Source organism: Triplophysa rosa, linkage group LG1 (genome assembly GCF_024868665.1).
Source record: "Triplophysa rosa linkage group LG1, Trosa_1v2, whole genome shotgun sequence".
NCBI lineage: Eukaryota > Metazoa > Chordata > Actinopteri > Cypriniformes > Nemacheilidae > Triplophysa > Triplophysa rosa.
The window spans coordinates 6217587-6233598 of NC_079890.1; the positions used below are offsets into that span (position 1 = coordinate 6217587).

The 16012-nt window shown below is 36.6% G+C and overlaps 1 protein-coding gene across 1 annotated transcript in view; it reads right to left on the reverse strand.

Annotated features, from left to right (window-relative positions):
• slc12a10.3 (solute carrier family 12 member 10, tandem duplicate 3) overlaps positions 1-16012 on the reverse strand; it is a 57315-nt gene that overhangs the window by 1486 nt on the left and 39817 nt on the right. The window contains exons 17-25 of the mRNA XM_057332652.1: positions 9824-9958; positions 9599-9705; positions 9434-9516; positions 9258-9341; positions 8615-8713; positions 4239-4350; positions 4055-4141; positions 3829-3961; positions 3519-3586 (exon numbers count right to left, since the gene is read on the reverse strand). Coding sequence (XP_057188635.1) covers positions 3519-3586; positions 3829-3961; positions 4055-4141; positions 4239-4350; positions 8615-8713; positions 9258-9341; positions 9434-9516; positions 9599-9705; positions 9824-9958 — 908 coding nt within the window. The remainder of the gene's footprint in view (positions 1-3518; positions 3587-3828; positions 3962-4054; positions 4142-4238; positions 4351-8614; positions 8714-9257; positions 9342-9433; positions 9517-9598; positions 9706-9823; positions 9959-16012) is intronic.

The window sequence follows — 16012 nt, forward strand, 5'->3', positions numbered from 1 at the left end:
GTCGCTCAGCAAATTGGAGTTTTAGCCTCCTTCACAGAGGTTCTATAGGACTAGGGTCTAGAGACTGGCTAGGACATTTAATGTGCTTCTCCTTAAGCCACTCTTTGGTTGTCTTGGCAATATGTTTTGCGTCTTTGTCATGTTAAAGGCTCATCCATGACCCATCTTCAGTGACCTAGTTAAGGGGAGGAGGTTCTCGTCCAAGATTTTACGGTACATGGGCCCGTCCCTCAGCCCCTCAATGCGGTGAAGTCATCCTGTATACCTGTAGCAGAGAAAAAGCCCTAAAGCAGAATGTTTCCAACACTGTGCTTCTCTGTAGACATGATGTTCTTGGGCTCATAGTCAGCATTTCTCTCCCTCCAAACACAGGAGTCCATTTTGGTCTCACAGCAGTGCCAGCACTTTCGCCAAAGCCTTTTCTGAATCATTTTTATGTTCATTGTCAAACTTAAGACGAGCCAGGCGGGCCTTCTTGGGCAGGAGGACCTTGCGGGTGCTTCAGGATTTCAGTCTACTGTGGCATAGCGTGTTACCAATGTGTTACCAATGTTTTTCTTGCTAACTGTGTTCCCAACTGTCTTGAAATCATTAACAGGCTTCTTCCGTGTAGTTCTGGGCTGATCTTTAACATTTCTCATGATCATCTTTACCCCATTGGGGAAATATTGCAGGGAGCTCCAGAACAAGGGCATTTGATAGTTATTTTGTATATCTTCTATTTCCAAATAATCACACCAACAGTCGTCTCCTTCTCACCAAGCTTCTGTCTGTAGCCTATTCAAGGTTTGTGCAGGTCTCCAATCTTGTCGCTGACATCCTTTAAAACCTATTTGGTCTGGACCATGGTGTTGGAGAGGTTGAACTGGAAGATACAGATTCTGTTGGCAGGCATCTTTTATATACATAACAAGCTGATTTAGGAGTACTTTCTTAAAGTGACAGGACTAATCTGTGGTCCATATAGGCACATAACCAATCTGTGGAGCCAGAATTCTTGCTAGTTGGTAGGGGATCAAATACTTATTTCACTGACTGAAATGCAAATCAATTTATAACCTTTATATAACGTTTTTTTCCCCTGATTTTTTTTAATATTCTGTGTCTATCAGTTAAAATAAACCCACCATAAAAATTATAGACCCTTCATTTGTTTGTAAGTAGGCAAACTTACAAAATCAGCAGGGGATCAAATACTTATTTCCCTCACTGTATATGCGGGTCTATTTACATAGAATTCACTACGTTGCTCCACCACTATTCTAAAGTAGCCCTAAACGAACAAACTGCTACAGAATGCGTTTCACAAATGCGCTATCTTCTTCGGCAGAGAAGCAAAATCGTGATGACATCTTTGTCCTTGTGTCAGCCACCGTATGCTTCAAAAGGGAGTTGTGGAGTGAGCTGCTGGTTGCAATTTGCAACCTCACCCCTAGATGCCGCTATATTTTAATGACTGGTCCTTTAATAAGCTAAGATAAAGTAAATGGAAAGACCCCTCTCTTTTTGTGAGAAACAGACCAAAGCATGCAGTACGAGGATATTTCATTTGATGAGATCTCAACATTGGTGTCTAAAAAAGTTGAGAACAGTTTGTGACAAAGTCATCTATCATGTCAAGGATTTCAATATGAACTTTATATTTCAAAATTATCTGATTCATGCTATGTACACTGTATTCCGGAATAGTACAATCTACTCATTAAAAATGTACTCAAAACTGAAATAGTTCCGTTAACTTAAAACTTTGAAGTGTCCCAGATAGCAAGCAACCATTGAATTAATTTTAAAAAATGTTACAATTTTCCCAGACTACCATTATTGTGATCAGTGTTTGCTTTAGTTGAGCTCTTGACTCTTGTGTTTCACTACTAGAACATTTGCTTTGGATCTCTTTAACTGCTGAAACAGTGAATTAAAACCCGTTTGTTCGGGCTAAAAAGCAAAGAAATCCGGTATCTCATTTCAATTGGTGATTTAATCTGTATGAATCACTGATTAAGACAGTGTTTGTTATTACTTTGTGAAGTGCTTTGATATTACAGATTAGTGTTATGGCTGTCATATCCTGAGAGAGAAATTAAATATGCGAACAAACCTTTTAACTAATAAATCAATTAGACATGAATAATCAGTGTATGAAACTCAACAATGGTGACAATCAACAAAATAAAACTTCATGCTGCAATGCATGCTGGGTAACATCATAGTTCAAACTCATTCCCAGCATGCTTTTGCAGTTGATCTGTTTATCTGAATTGTTTGATGAATGTCACCATTGTTGAGGTTAGTATGATTGAGTGTTGATGTCTAAGTGTCTTTAATTTGACACAACACTTGTGCTTTTACAAACTGAAACATTCGCATCAGTAAGAAAAGTATCAAACTGGTTCTTATTTACAACAGCTTTTGTACTTTATTAATAATTGACAACAATTATGAAATCTACTCCAAACTGACCTTTTAAAGATCTCTTTCTAATCAATGCGCAAGTGTTATTTCTGAAACACATACAAGCACTGACAGAGAAGTTAACTTAAACGAAGCCAAGAGTCAAGAGCCCAACTAAAGCAAACACTGATCACCATAATGGTAGTTTAATCACTTGCTAATATTTTTTTAGTAAAGTGAACACTATTATAATAAGTTAACTTAAGTAATGATTTTGAGTCAGCAGTACTTTTATTATACTTGATCAGTAAGTTCAGACAGCAATTATTATTGAATTCTACTAACTTAAAATTAAAACACTTCTTTACTTAAAAATATTTGTGCAATCGGTTTCCTCATTTTTTTAGTAAAGTCAACTTATTACATTTCACAGTTTGACAAAGCAGTTGATGTTACTAATTATTTTAAGTTCAGTCTACTGAGAATTTAGTGCAATGCCCTTTTTTGTTGGATGAGCTGAACATTTTAAGTTCTCTTTACTTAAATATCATAACTTTTTTAAGGCAATCGGTTTCCTCAAACTTTTGAAGTACACTCAACTTATCCGGGTTTACAGTTGGAGTGCTATAAAATGACTTATGGCTATAAAAGTCCTATAAAAGGACTTAAAAAGTTTCAGGGTTTCTACTGTAAACATAAAACATTTTTCTTAATTTGGATCAATATCCTCACAGTCAAAAAGCCACCCTGCCTCCGCTCTCAATTTATTTAAACAATTATCTTTTCAATTGAAAAAAAAACTACATTTAGACAAAGGTGAGACTTAATCATATCTAAAAATATATTTAGAGTGACATTTTGTTATAAATAAAGGGTGCCCAATCCTGCTCCTGGTGATCTACTGTGCTGCAGAGTTCAGTTCTAACCCTAATCAAACACAGCTAATTAAGAACCAGCTAATCAAGATATCCAGGATTACTAGAAGAATAACAGACAGGTGTTTTTAAAAAGAGTTGGAGATTAACTGCGCAGGGCGGTAGATCTCCAGGAGCAGGATTGGGCAACCCTGGTCTAAAATGATTTATTTTCACTTTTCAGAAGTACTATTTGTGTGCATCTATACTCACATCACAACCAACGCAGCATTTACAGAGTTCTTCTTGATGATTTCATTTAGGCGCACAGTCCTCTCAATCTAAAAATGGAATCAAGTTAAACATATGAACTATAGAAGCACGTGCACCAGAGATGTTCAATCTGGTACAGAACAGCTTGGCCAGGGTTATTCCAGGGTTATGGTTTCAAGACCCACATACTGGAAAAATATATATACTTTGATTGCTTTGAAAGTCACTTTTGAACTATGCGTACATTTGAATAAGTACACTTGCATTTAACACCTACAAGAAAGCCAAACAGACACAAACAAACACACACCTTGGGTTCAATGGATTTAATGTCTTTGTTTGAAACTTTCCACGGACTTATTCTTTTGAGTTCCTGAATGTCCCCTGAAGTCTGTTCTTCATTCAGCCTGAAGGGGGAAATGCTGTCCTCATATCGCTGCAAACTACAGTAATAGAGAGAAAACAAGTGTAAACCTTTAAGATTTCGTGCGTGTTTGTTTCTACGTGTAAGTATCGTGTTTATGCAAGTTTCTTACTTTTTAGCAAGTGGCGTTTTTTCCAAATCTGTTATCACAATAATATCCTTAATTTGCAGACGGAATCTCTTTAACAGCATCTTCATGCTGTAATAGTAAGGAAAAATCAGTTTCTGCATATCAAAACAAGAAACGAATACCAGATACAATCAAACAGATGATGATGATCTAAAGGTTAACTCACTCTTTTCGGTCTTCCTCAATTGTCTCCTGGTCTCCAAGGAGGAACACTCTGATTTTGCTCTTCTTCCAGCGGTTTCTTCTTGTCAACAAATATGGCAATAAAAGGGTCAGGCCTGAAGGAAAGAATTATTAAAGTAATACATCCATACCCAGCAACATCTTAATGCCTGACAGTGATTGGGGAATTAGAATGATGTTTGTTTGCACATGCTCAGGAAATAATACAGGTTTGGTACTAAGTGTGTGCCTCCCAGCCAAGTTAAGGATTCCCAAGTAAATTGTCCAAATGAAGTCCTTAGCAAAGCATATTACTAATGAAGGGAAATAAATGAATGCTCTCTATTGCTGTAATGACGTTGTGGAGAGTAGATGAACCTGAGAGCAGAAGCTTTACATGGATACCAAACTTGAGTGGGTAATTCTTAGAGCGGGCAGAAGCGAGCAAAGTGTGTGACTGTATGAGTGAGGTAAGTGGTGGTGATTGACATTTGTGACCACCAATCAGCAAAGAGTGCTCCCTATTTTCAGAGGTGTAAAAAGTACCTGAAAACCATACTTAAAGAGTACATTCCTCGAGATCATAAAAAATACATTTCATGAAGTGTTTAATTTTGCCGTGTTTGAATGTAAGCAATCTGCCAAGTTGTAAATCCGAAGGTGAACGAATAACAAAGTTATTTGCTTATAAAAAAGGTAATCGACTCTGAATCACGCGAACAAGTCATGACCTGTCCGAATCTTTAACCACAATGTATCTACGTCACTAGAAATAATCCCCCCCTAGGACTGCGAAAACTTAACTCTCTCCTCCCCAAACACTGTACTAGCTCGTTCGTGACGTGTGCATCATGTCTAAGAGAAGCTGTGTTCTATGTAGTGAAACTAAGTCAGTCTTATTTTCACTACCAAAGGAAGAACTTCTGAGGAAAAAATGGTTACTATTTATTTTTCAAACGACACCAAAGGAGTATAAACCGAACGTTTTACTTTGCGCGCGTCATTTTAAGATTGCTTCATCAATCTTGGTGCCTTTACTGCAGGATACATTAAGCGTCTTTCCTTAAAAGATGTTGCAATACCAACTTTATTTGGACCTGTAAGCTCCACCGAATCACAACCTGTAAGTGTGACTCTTTATTTTTGTCTTTACTTCAAATTAAATTTGTGTGACGTTATCTCATGTCTGTGTTTAGCTAACGTTACCGTTATTTTTGGGGTTGTTACTGTTTGTTTACCTAACGTTAGCTATAAAGTGTATAAAGCGCTAATGTAAGTGTTCAACCATATTAACTCACAAAGTCTTTATTTCAAGAACTGCGTGGTGTACTATAGTTATAATAACATCTGAAGATACGAACACCGTACACTGTATGCCGTGATAACTAACTGTTACAAGAGAAGTGTCTAAAACAGTCCTTTTTCTTACTGGCATCTGTATAAGGATTAAAGATTGATTCGTCAGACTTGGGCTCGAACTGGTAAGGTAAAATCGACGCCATCTCTCTCTATACACTGTTAATATCCAACCACCTGCAAACCGTAATACAGTAGTAATGATAGGTGGTCCATTTGCAACACATGCTGAACGCGTTTGACCAATCACAGCAGACTAGACCATTTGACCAATCACAGCAGACTAGACCATTTGACCAATCACAGCAGACTAGACCATCTGACCAATCACAGCAGACTACACTATCTGACCAATCAGATCAGACTACGCTGGCGGAAAGGCGGAGATTACACAGATGAATCGCGGAACGAATCATTTGAGAGTCAGTCAAGAAGTAAGGTAATAAAAACTGCTTATTATTACGAAATAATAGTATTTTTACATCATGTATGTACATAAACTTGTTGTCGGACACTCCATAAACCAAAATAAGCCCTTAAAAATATTGAGGAATGTACTCTTTAAGTAAAAGTACAGATACCTTGCAGCGAAAATCACTCCGTTACAAGTTATCAATTCGACTTCAGTAAAAGTCTTAGAGTATATGATTTTAACAGTACTTGAGCATCTTACTCATACTAAATGTAGGCTCAAAGAAGCACGAGTCCTCAACACTTAAGAGACATGTCAGTGAAAAACAAGAAACTGTTGATTCGTGAAGAGAGCAATCACATTTTTTTTCTGAAATCATAATAAGACTGAACACCTCAAAATTGCAACAAATCATGGCCGACACCATAACCTACCTCTATTACAAACACCCAAGTCTCATTTCAGCTCAAGTGCTCATAAGTAAGCCAAACTCCTTCAACAAGGTATCTTCAATATAACGGATAAATAAAATAAAGTTAAGTAAAATTAAAAAGTCAAAGCCTTTTTGCACTAGACATGCTGGTTTTGGCCTCATCGCCAGCTGCAGTCATGTCCTCATTTCACATTTAAACCGCCAGCGATTGACAACTACCTGATACTGCACTCAAATTCACATAAAGAAGCCATGTTGACAAGTTTTAGTAAGTTCCACAAGATATAGTACCTTCAATGCCCTGTAAATGGCAATATTAGTTCTTCTGTAGCCAAAATAAACTGCTGCAAAAAAGATAGGTGCCACTTACTGATCAAGTATAATTAAGTACTGCTAAATCAAAATCATTACTTAAGTTAATTTATTATAATAATGTTCACTTCACTAAAGAAATATTAGGAAGTGATTAAACTACCATTATTATGGTGATCAGTGTTTGCTTTAGTAATAACACAACACACTCTTAACCAGTGATTCATAAAGATTAAATCACCCATCGAAATCAGCAATCAGATTTCTTTGCTTTTTACCCCAAACAAACAGAATTTAACTCAGTGTTTCAGCGGTTAAAGAGAACCTAAGCAAATGTTCTAGTACTAAAACACAAGAGTCAAGAGCCCAACCAAAGCAAACACTTATCACAATAATGGTAGTCTGGTTAAATTTGAAGCGTTTTAAAAACTTAATTCAATGGTTGCTTGCTATCTGGGACACTTTAAAGTTTTAAGTTAACGGAACTATTTCAGTTTTTAGTACTGTTAACTCATTTTTAATGAGTAGATTGTACTATTCGGGAGTACAGTGTATGTGCAATAGCACAGATAAATGTAATAAAGCAAACATACAAATAATCAGTGCATTTCAGGTGTTTAAGGTTGGTCTAATAATAGTATTTATCAGGTACAGAAATTAAATAATGTAAACACTGTATAGTCTTCACTGTATTTAAATATAAATATTGAGCGCATGCCTCAAACAGCACGTGAGAACCGAATCCAGTCCTCTTTTGCATCTGCTTGGGAATATTTAAATAGGCAAGTCTTAAAAACGTGCAGATTATAAATTTCCATGACGATAGAGCACTGGCCGATCGGGCAAGTGACAGTTCTCTCAACTGGCCCGAGGATCTCCCATGCTGGCCCGGGCCATCTGGCAGTCCTTTATGTCGAGCCCTGAGCGTAGTCGAATTTTCTTTTCTTTTTTGCAAATGGGCTTGTGTCAAAAACCTGTAATGCCCTACGCTACATTCTTGTGTGTTAAAAACCTGCAATGCCCCCGACTACACTGTAAAAATGGAACAGTTGGATTAACTTAAATAAATGAGTCCAAATGGTAAAACCTAAAAAAGTCAAGTTGTTTCAGCTTAAATTTCCCAGCTAACAAAACTGTAAAAAATGATCAGTTGGATCAACTTAAAAAAAAAGATTTTATTTGCGTCCTGTTTTCATGATTCATTTAGATGTCAAAATGCAATCAATTCCCTTCCTCTATAATGTTCTTTCAACAACACAGCATGCAATCTAGATGAGATCAGAGATCATTTTAACAACCAACACCAAGCAATAAAATTCTTATCTGCATTTCCTTAACGTATGTGTTTAAAATACACACAGACTTTAAAGTAACAAACGTACTTTAAACACACAGTGGCAAACAAATGTATATATGATAGTCAAGGGTCAAGAGCTCAACTCAAGGAAACACTGATCACCATAATGGTGACTTTTCGTAGATAAGGAAATTTAAATTGGACCAACTTAATTTTTCTAAGTGTTACCAATTGAAGTAGTTTTTTAAGTTGATCCAACTGATCGTTTTTTACACTTTTGTTAGCTGCGAAATTTAAATTGGACCAACTTCACTTTTTTAGGTTTCACCATTTGGAATCATTTTTTTTAAGTTGATCCAACTGATCATTTTTTACACTTTTGTTAGCTAGGAAATTTAAGCTGAAACAACTTAACTTTTTTAGGTTTTACCATTTGGACTCATTTTTTTAAGTTGATCCAACTGTTCAATTTTTACAGTGTATGCAATAACGTAGCATAAATCAGAAATAGCATTCATTGAAATTCAAGGTTGTCTTTTATGTATTTTTATTCAGGCATCTGTTTCTTACCTCCATCATCAGAGATCCAGTAGACGTCTATGGTCTTCCTCCCCTGTTTTGTCTGAAAAACTGTCCTAACTTGCTCATTGGGATAATCATCAGAAATATCTGTGAAGGAGACAAAAACGAAATGACACAATCAAAACACATTTAAAATAGAAAATGTGTCGTGATCTGTAACTTATTCTCTTATAATCAAATGGCAACATTTATGTATATGGTGTGGGAACGTGAGAAGAAGGTTTAGGGAGGTTTGGAAAAGACATCATCTAAATTGTCTGATATGACAGATAAATTAATGCCACCACAACCAGGGGTTTTAATCCTAATCATAAATAAAATCTAGAATTTACAGAAAGAAAAGGATAATTGCGCAAATGCATGCAACATTGGCTATTGTTGTTTTGTGATATAATGATGTTAGAACAATTAACAGCCAGAAAAAATAAAGCTTGATCCTAAATTCCTAAAGCATGAATAGCTGCTGCAGTCGAATTAACCAAAAGGCTTTAGGATGGTAGAAATTTACGTGGACAAATAAATTACAACAAAATCAACAACCTACCTGCAATGCCAATGCCCTACCTGCAGTCAAATTCTGTTTCACAAATAAACTAAGTGCAAAGAAATGTGAAAGAGATGTTTCACTCACCTGAATTTCGGTCAGTGTCATCATTTTCTGTTTGCGTTGCTTCTTCTGCATCAAATGCCGGATTCACAACTGAGTGAGGTCCACCTGCAACTCCACAACAGATTAATGTCAAACTTTATCTTCCGATCAAAACTGCATCAAATAATGTTCTAGACACTGAATAAACCCACACTCACCTGCACTCTTCAAATCATCTATTACATCCAACCCATCCATCATTCTTAGAATAGCAAGTCCATAGCTGTTGTCAAATGCAATACTAAAAAGAAAATTTTATAAAATGTTATAAAATTGTATTGTAATAAATGAAAATTGTGGGGGAAAAGAACAACTGCACTTACTAGATTGTGTTGACATAGTCGTGTAAGCTCTCAGGTTTGCATTCCTGCCATTTTGTCTTATATCCCAAAACAAGGGTATTCGGCTTCAATTTACCAAGACCTGATGCCTAGAAAAACATTTGATAAATAAGAAGAGCAAAAACTTTGAAATAGACTTTTATTATAGACATAATGAAGAGAGAGAAGGAATTGGATGCTGATATCAAGAACAGATAGTAATGTTACCTGCATGAGATTAGTTGCCCCTTCCTTCAGACTGTCAGCAGTAAAGGATGTGTAGAAAGCACAGAGTTTCCTCTGATTCAGCCAATCAACCAGCATATCTGTACTGTGCCGGGGCAATGTTGACTTTTCATCCTCCTGTAAGCACAAGAGAGTCATCTACCATCACACCTTCCAGAACGGCCAGAAACCTGGGAGTGGTAATCGATGATCAGCTAAACTTTACGGATCATGTTGCCAGCACCACCCGGTCCTGTATATTCATCCTCTTCACAACATTAGGAAAATTAGAACTTTCCTGTTTGTGCATGCTACGCAAGTCCTAGCCCAGGTTCTTGTTCTGTCCAGACTGGACTATTGCAATGCGCTACTGGCTGGGCTCTGCTTGCACAACCAAACCTCTACCGATGATCCAGAATGCAGCGGTAAGAGTGATCTTAAATGAACTGAAGAGAGCGCACGTCACTCCTCTCTTCATTAGGTTACATCCCAAGTAGCAAAGTTCTTCTGGCTCACTTGTGGGCCACAACATGTTAGTTTATGGCTCAGTAGCGGCTGGGTCCCCGGCCCAGATCTGGCCCACACACTGGTTTTTATCTAGTTTATATTTTATTGAAAACATGTTGGTTTGACGTCTCCATTATGGTGATCAGTGTTTATCTCAGTAGGGCTCTTGACTTTCATTATATAACTTTCGTCTTTTAACAGGAGCAGTTATGTATTACTCAGAACACTTGTGCATCTGTGAAACATTGGTCCTAAAAGAGGTTTTACCGTTTCGACTGATATGATTATGTCATGTTTTAAAGCTGTGGTGTTGAGATGAAAACAGCTTGTGAAAGCTTTTTTTGTGTGTGTGAAACAAATGTTAAAATTCATATGACATATCATGCACTGTATTAACACTCAGAGCAGGTGAACAGATTCATTTCTCAAGGAAGAGAGACATCAGCACTCATCATACAAACCTCAACTATGGTGACAATAGTAAAGTTCTGTTGCAAAATGTATACATGCTGCAGTGCAGTGCACTGCAGCATGATGTTATTTTCTTACCATTCTTGAGATTAGTGGAACGTCTAACATATATTTATGGTTCGCTTTTTGAGCATATGTGGATTTAAAAAATGTTTGTGAAACTCTCTATATTTATTTGCGGATCATAGTTTATTTATTCAGAATATTGCAACAATTCTGATCCTATAGCTTTGGCACTGCTCTGCACAGATGAATCCGAGGTCTGTGCTAAATGACTGACTGCTCACATCGTATCAGAGCACATCTGTACATCAACGTGACAGTAACATGTGACCGTGTCTATACCAGATACAATGCGAAACGTTTAAAGGTGCCGTTCCCCGTAATGCCAATTTTCATACTTTAGTTAGTTTGTAATGTTGCTGTTAGAGCATAAATAGTTTAATGCCAAGTGAGATACTGTCTTTAAAAGAATTAGCTTTTCAAGGACTACAGAGAACGGCTGGAATCGGACTACAGGTACAGGTACATGTTGTCACTATTCCCAGTTTTTGAAAAACCTCCGCCCACAGGAATATGCAAAAAAGGGGAGAGGCCTTCCTTAGAGAGGCTGGAGTAGTGTTTGGCTATCAGAGATTGTAAAGATTTGACTGAGCTGCGCGCTCAATTACTTTCACTTTCATCACAGTCCTACAGCTGGTAATAAGAATTCAGCTACACACATTCTAAGATAACCAACGGTTATGTTTTTGGGGTGTTTAACAATGGATGATCATGTTTCTAGTTTCAAAAAATATATTTCTTGAAACTAAAATATATTTCAGATATTTCACTGCTGTCCCTCTTCTAACAAAACGGTTTCTATAAAGTCCCTCCTTCCGAAATGCTCTGATTGGTTGTTTGGTTCCCCACTTACAGCATGTGTCTGAGATGTCCCACAGTCCGTGTATCATCTGATCATTTGATTATTCCATTCAATATAACAAACGGAAAAAGGAAAAAACAGTCGATATTTCGTTTTTCTGTATGCACAAAAATAAAAAAACGATGTTTTTCTTCTTATTTCACCTTGAAACGGGAAATCCAATAAATAAATAAACCAAAACGAAATAACGACCCTAATTACTGTTTTTCTCATTTTTTTGGTGATGTTGCACGGATTTCGCGCCTAGAGCTCTTCACGAATCTCGCGATCGATCAGTTATCATTTACAATGGCTTCACTCGAGCTGTACATGTTTCATATTCATCAAATGTTTTTAAATAATATGACATATCACGAGATATCGGAAAAGAGGTTCTCTGGAGAACACTGCAACATTATTACCCAGCCAGCAAAGACACATGGGGCCCAGATGGGTTTGTCCGCGGGTTCCATGTAGGCCCCACATGGGTTAGCCCAGATGAAATGAACACTGCTTAGTGTGCATACTACAGGCTGCTAAATGTAACACTGAATGTTGTAGTTAATGAGATAATGAAGTGATAACAAGCAGAATCACTGATGAACACAGAAACAACAAGAATAGAAAGAAATAAAAAACAACAACTACAACTGACTTCAGCCACAATCCCACAAACACCACTAACATCTTTACTTATTTATATATTGAGAATAAACAGAGTTTTTTTCTGTTCATGTTTTACTGAAAATAACTGGTTTGATGTCACCATTATGGTGATCAGTGTTTGTTTTAGTTGGGCAGTTTGACTCTAAAACAAGCAGATTGACCAGGAGACATTTGCAAGCAGGACTTCAAAGGACGTTTCTTAGAAGTGTTTTAGAGGTATGCTCTCTCACACACACATGCACAATATCAGTGTATTACACAAAACAGCTGTCACAGCCGATGTTAAAGTCATGGAAGCTGTTATTTGACCGGTTATCTTAGAATGTGTGTAGTGGAATTCTTATTACCAGCTGTAGGACTGTGATGAAAGTGAAAGTAATGAAGCGCGTATCTCAGTTAAATGTTTACAATCTCTGATAACCACCCAGCTAACACAATTATGTTGTGACGACGTACCTGGACCGGACCATATTCGTTGCCTCGACGTACCATAATAACGCTCCAGCGACGTACCTTTGTGATTCCCATATTCGTCGTGACGACGTAACATTGAACATTGTTGGGACATAGTGATTACCTCCTGAAAACATACCTGGGACTTACCATATTCATTGCAGCAACGTACCAAAAACGTTTAAGGGACGTAATGAGCATGTCCTAACGACCAAACAGTTATGTTTACAATTTAAATCGTTTTTTTATTTAATTTAAACAATTAACATCCCTCACATGGAGGATTAAATTCATTTGTGATTTAATCTGTGTTAAAGATTCCATTTTATGCACAATTGGAGTAATTATCTATTCAAATATGTATAAAGCACAGTATAACGATTATAAAAATCAACACAGCACTGTACATCACAATCAGATATTGTATTTATAGTGTTAAAATTGAATTAAACCACCATTATTGTGACCTGCAGCCTTAGCGCTGCACTGGAAAGCGTTTTCTTCGCAGCCTATACAGAACATTTAGATAGGGCTGTAGTCAAGTCCACCATTGTCGAGTCCAAGACAAGTCCAAGACCAGGACTAGTCGAGACCGAGTCATGTCCGAGTCCAAAGAGGTTCGAGTCCAGAGAGGTTCGAGTCCAAGTCAAGACCGAGTCCAATTGACAAAAAAATCATGACTACAAGACCACATACTTAACTATTGATAATTTATGTGATGCAAGAGACAGCATATCTTCTATTCTAAGATAATCATTTTCATTATTGTTTGTAATGATCAAAAAGCAGATAAAATAAGGTCATTTTATTTTTACTATATATGTATAGCACTAAAGTCACAAAGCCAAAGTGTAGCTGTTTATTACTTTAAGGAACTTTTTATCAGCCCTCCTAACAGCAAGGTTGTGCAGCAATGAACACTTTTGTGCGTGTGTGTGCGTGCGTGTGCGCGCCTGCCCGTGCACGTATGGAATTCCAAAAGTCACAATATTAAAAATAAATAAATACAAAAATAAATCCATGAAGAAATGTAAAAAAGCAAAAATAAATGAGTATTTATACTTTTATTTCCTTATTTATGGGTAATAATATATGTTTTCAGGCTTATTTATTTTTTCATTTATTTATTTATACATTTATTTATTTCCACTTTTATTTATTTCCACATTTATTCATGTATATATGTATTTATTCCTACATTTATTTATTTATACATTTATTTATTTCCACTTTTATTTATTTCCACATTTATTCATGTATATATGTATTTATTCCTACATTTATTTATTTTTACATTTATTTATTTCTACATTTATTTATTTATGTATTTCTTTGTCTGTATGCTAATGAGTGGGGGCGTGTTTCACCTCAGACATTAGCAATCGATCTCAGAGCGGCGCTGCTGAAGCTTTGAGGCCACAGGGACACCTTGTGGTGTGACCAAACGAAACGAGGTTGACGAAGTTGCATAGAGAAGGCAATCTAGTCATTTAATATCACCCTAACTGTATGAGGATAGGGTTACCACACATAGCCTACATACTCTTTATTAGGGACATTGCCGTAAAACATTATTCGGTCGAGATTTCTAAAATGTCTTTGCACACATGAACAGAAACTGCACAACAACAGGTCTGCTATGAGACACTTGGAAGAATACACTTGAACATGGAAGCGCGTGAAATTATCCACTAGTGATCACATTTATTGTAAATGCGCTGGATGGAGCTGATAAGAGCTTGAGTTGTTTGTCGATGAGACTCGCACAAACCAGCTCAGAACGCTGAGAGAAACCAGCGCATTTCACTCAAGTCTACGCAAGCATTATGATCAATGCGTTTGAAACGCGTCTGCAAATACAGTTTACATTCGCGTTTCCTAACTTTGCAATGCATAACACGTGGCATTTCGAATGCTTAAATTATAATGCATATTTCCATAGGCGTAATTTGCGGGTGGACGGGTGGGTCATGTCCCCACCACTTTTTGCCAAAGTCAATTTTGTTGCTTTGTAAGCAGAGGCTATTTCCAACAACTCCGCCCATCAGTTTCAGACTGGAATAGACAAAGTGTAAGAAACGCACATGAACATCAACTTCTCCAGTGGCGTAGAGCGTAAAGCATGTGTTACCTACTTCATGTCGTCGTGGGTTCGGTACTGCTGTCCGCTGAACTTTTTCCCTGTCACTTATCAGATTGTAAAGGTATTTATTTGTAATAAATGATGAAAATATTTGAAAATGGCTGTTCAAGTCATACATGTACCAAACATTTTGCGCTTAATTGCACTTTGATGCTATATATTCGTCCTTATTTTTCTCGACATGCCGTTGCTATCTCTATTGCAAGATTAATTACATTTTGATACTTGATAGAAAACTCAAATAAATGGAAAAGTCACAACTTTGTAGTTTCATGAGTTCAAAACAAAATTTAGAAAGTTTGTTGTATATTTGTAGCCTATCTGGCAATGCCCGTATAATAAGTGAAAATAAGATTTTTTTAAAGATATTATTTTTCCATCTGTTTCCCCTGTATAACTTTCTTCAATGTTTGTCCTTATTAGCAGGGGGTTCCCAAACGTCTCAATCCTTGACCCAGCAACAGGTAATCTGTGTCAAACACACATTTTTAACATGGTGAAAACACATTCGTTTCAGTAGTTTTTATTTTATCACAAATTAATACTTTTAATTACGTACGGCAACAGCCATCCTTATAATAAAGCACAACATGCTTTAAATGATCTATTAATGAAAACATGATATAGTTTAAAAACAAATGGAAGCAGATCTGATATGTGGAAATTTAGAATAGTGAGTTTAGCGGATTCGTATGGTGGCGTATTGCTGCCACGTATTTTTCCATTTAATTATGTCGTTAAAACGAAATAATATGTCGTTTTAACGAGATAATATGTCGTTAAAACGACATATCTCATTTTGACTACATATTATTTCGTTTTAACGACATAATTGAGTGGAAAAAATAAAATGTAAGTTGCAGCAATACGCCACCATAGTAAAGCGATAATATGATGTCTCATAATAATTACACATTAATCTATTACGTGAAAGTGACATGTTTTCTAGCTGGACATAGGTAAAATGTCATGTTTTCGAACCACGGCCCGCTGTACGGTACACTAAAAAAATCCATAAAAATAGGGCACAATATACTGTATAAATATA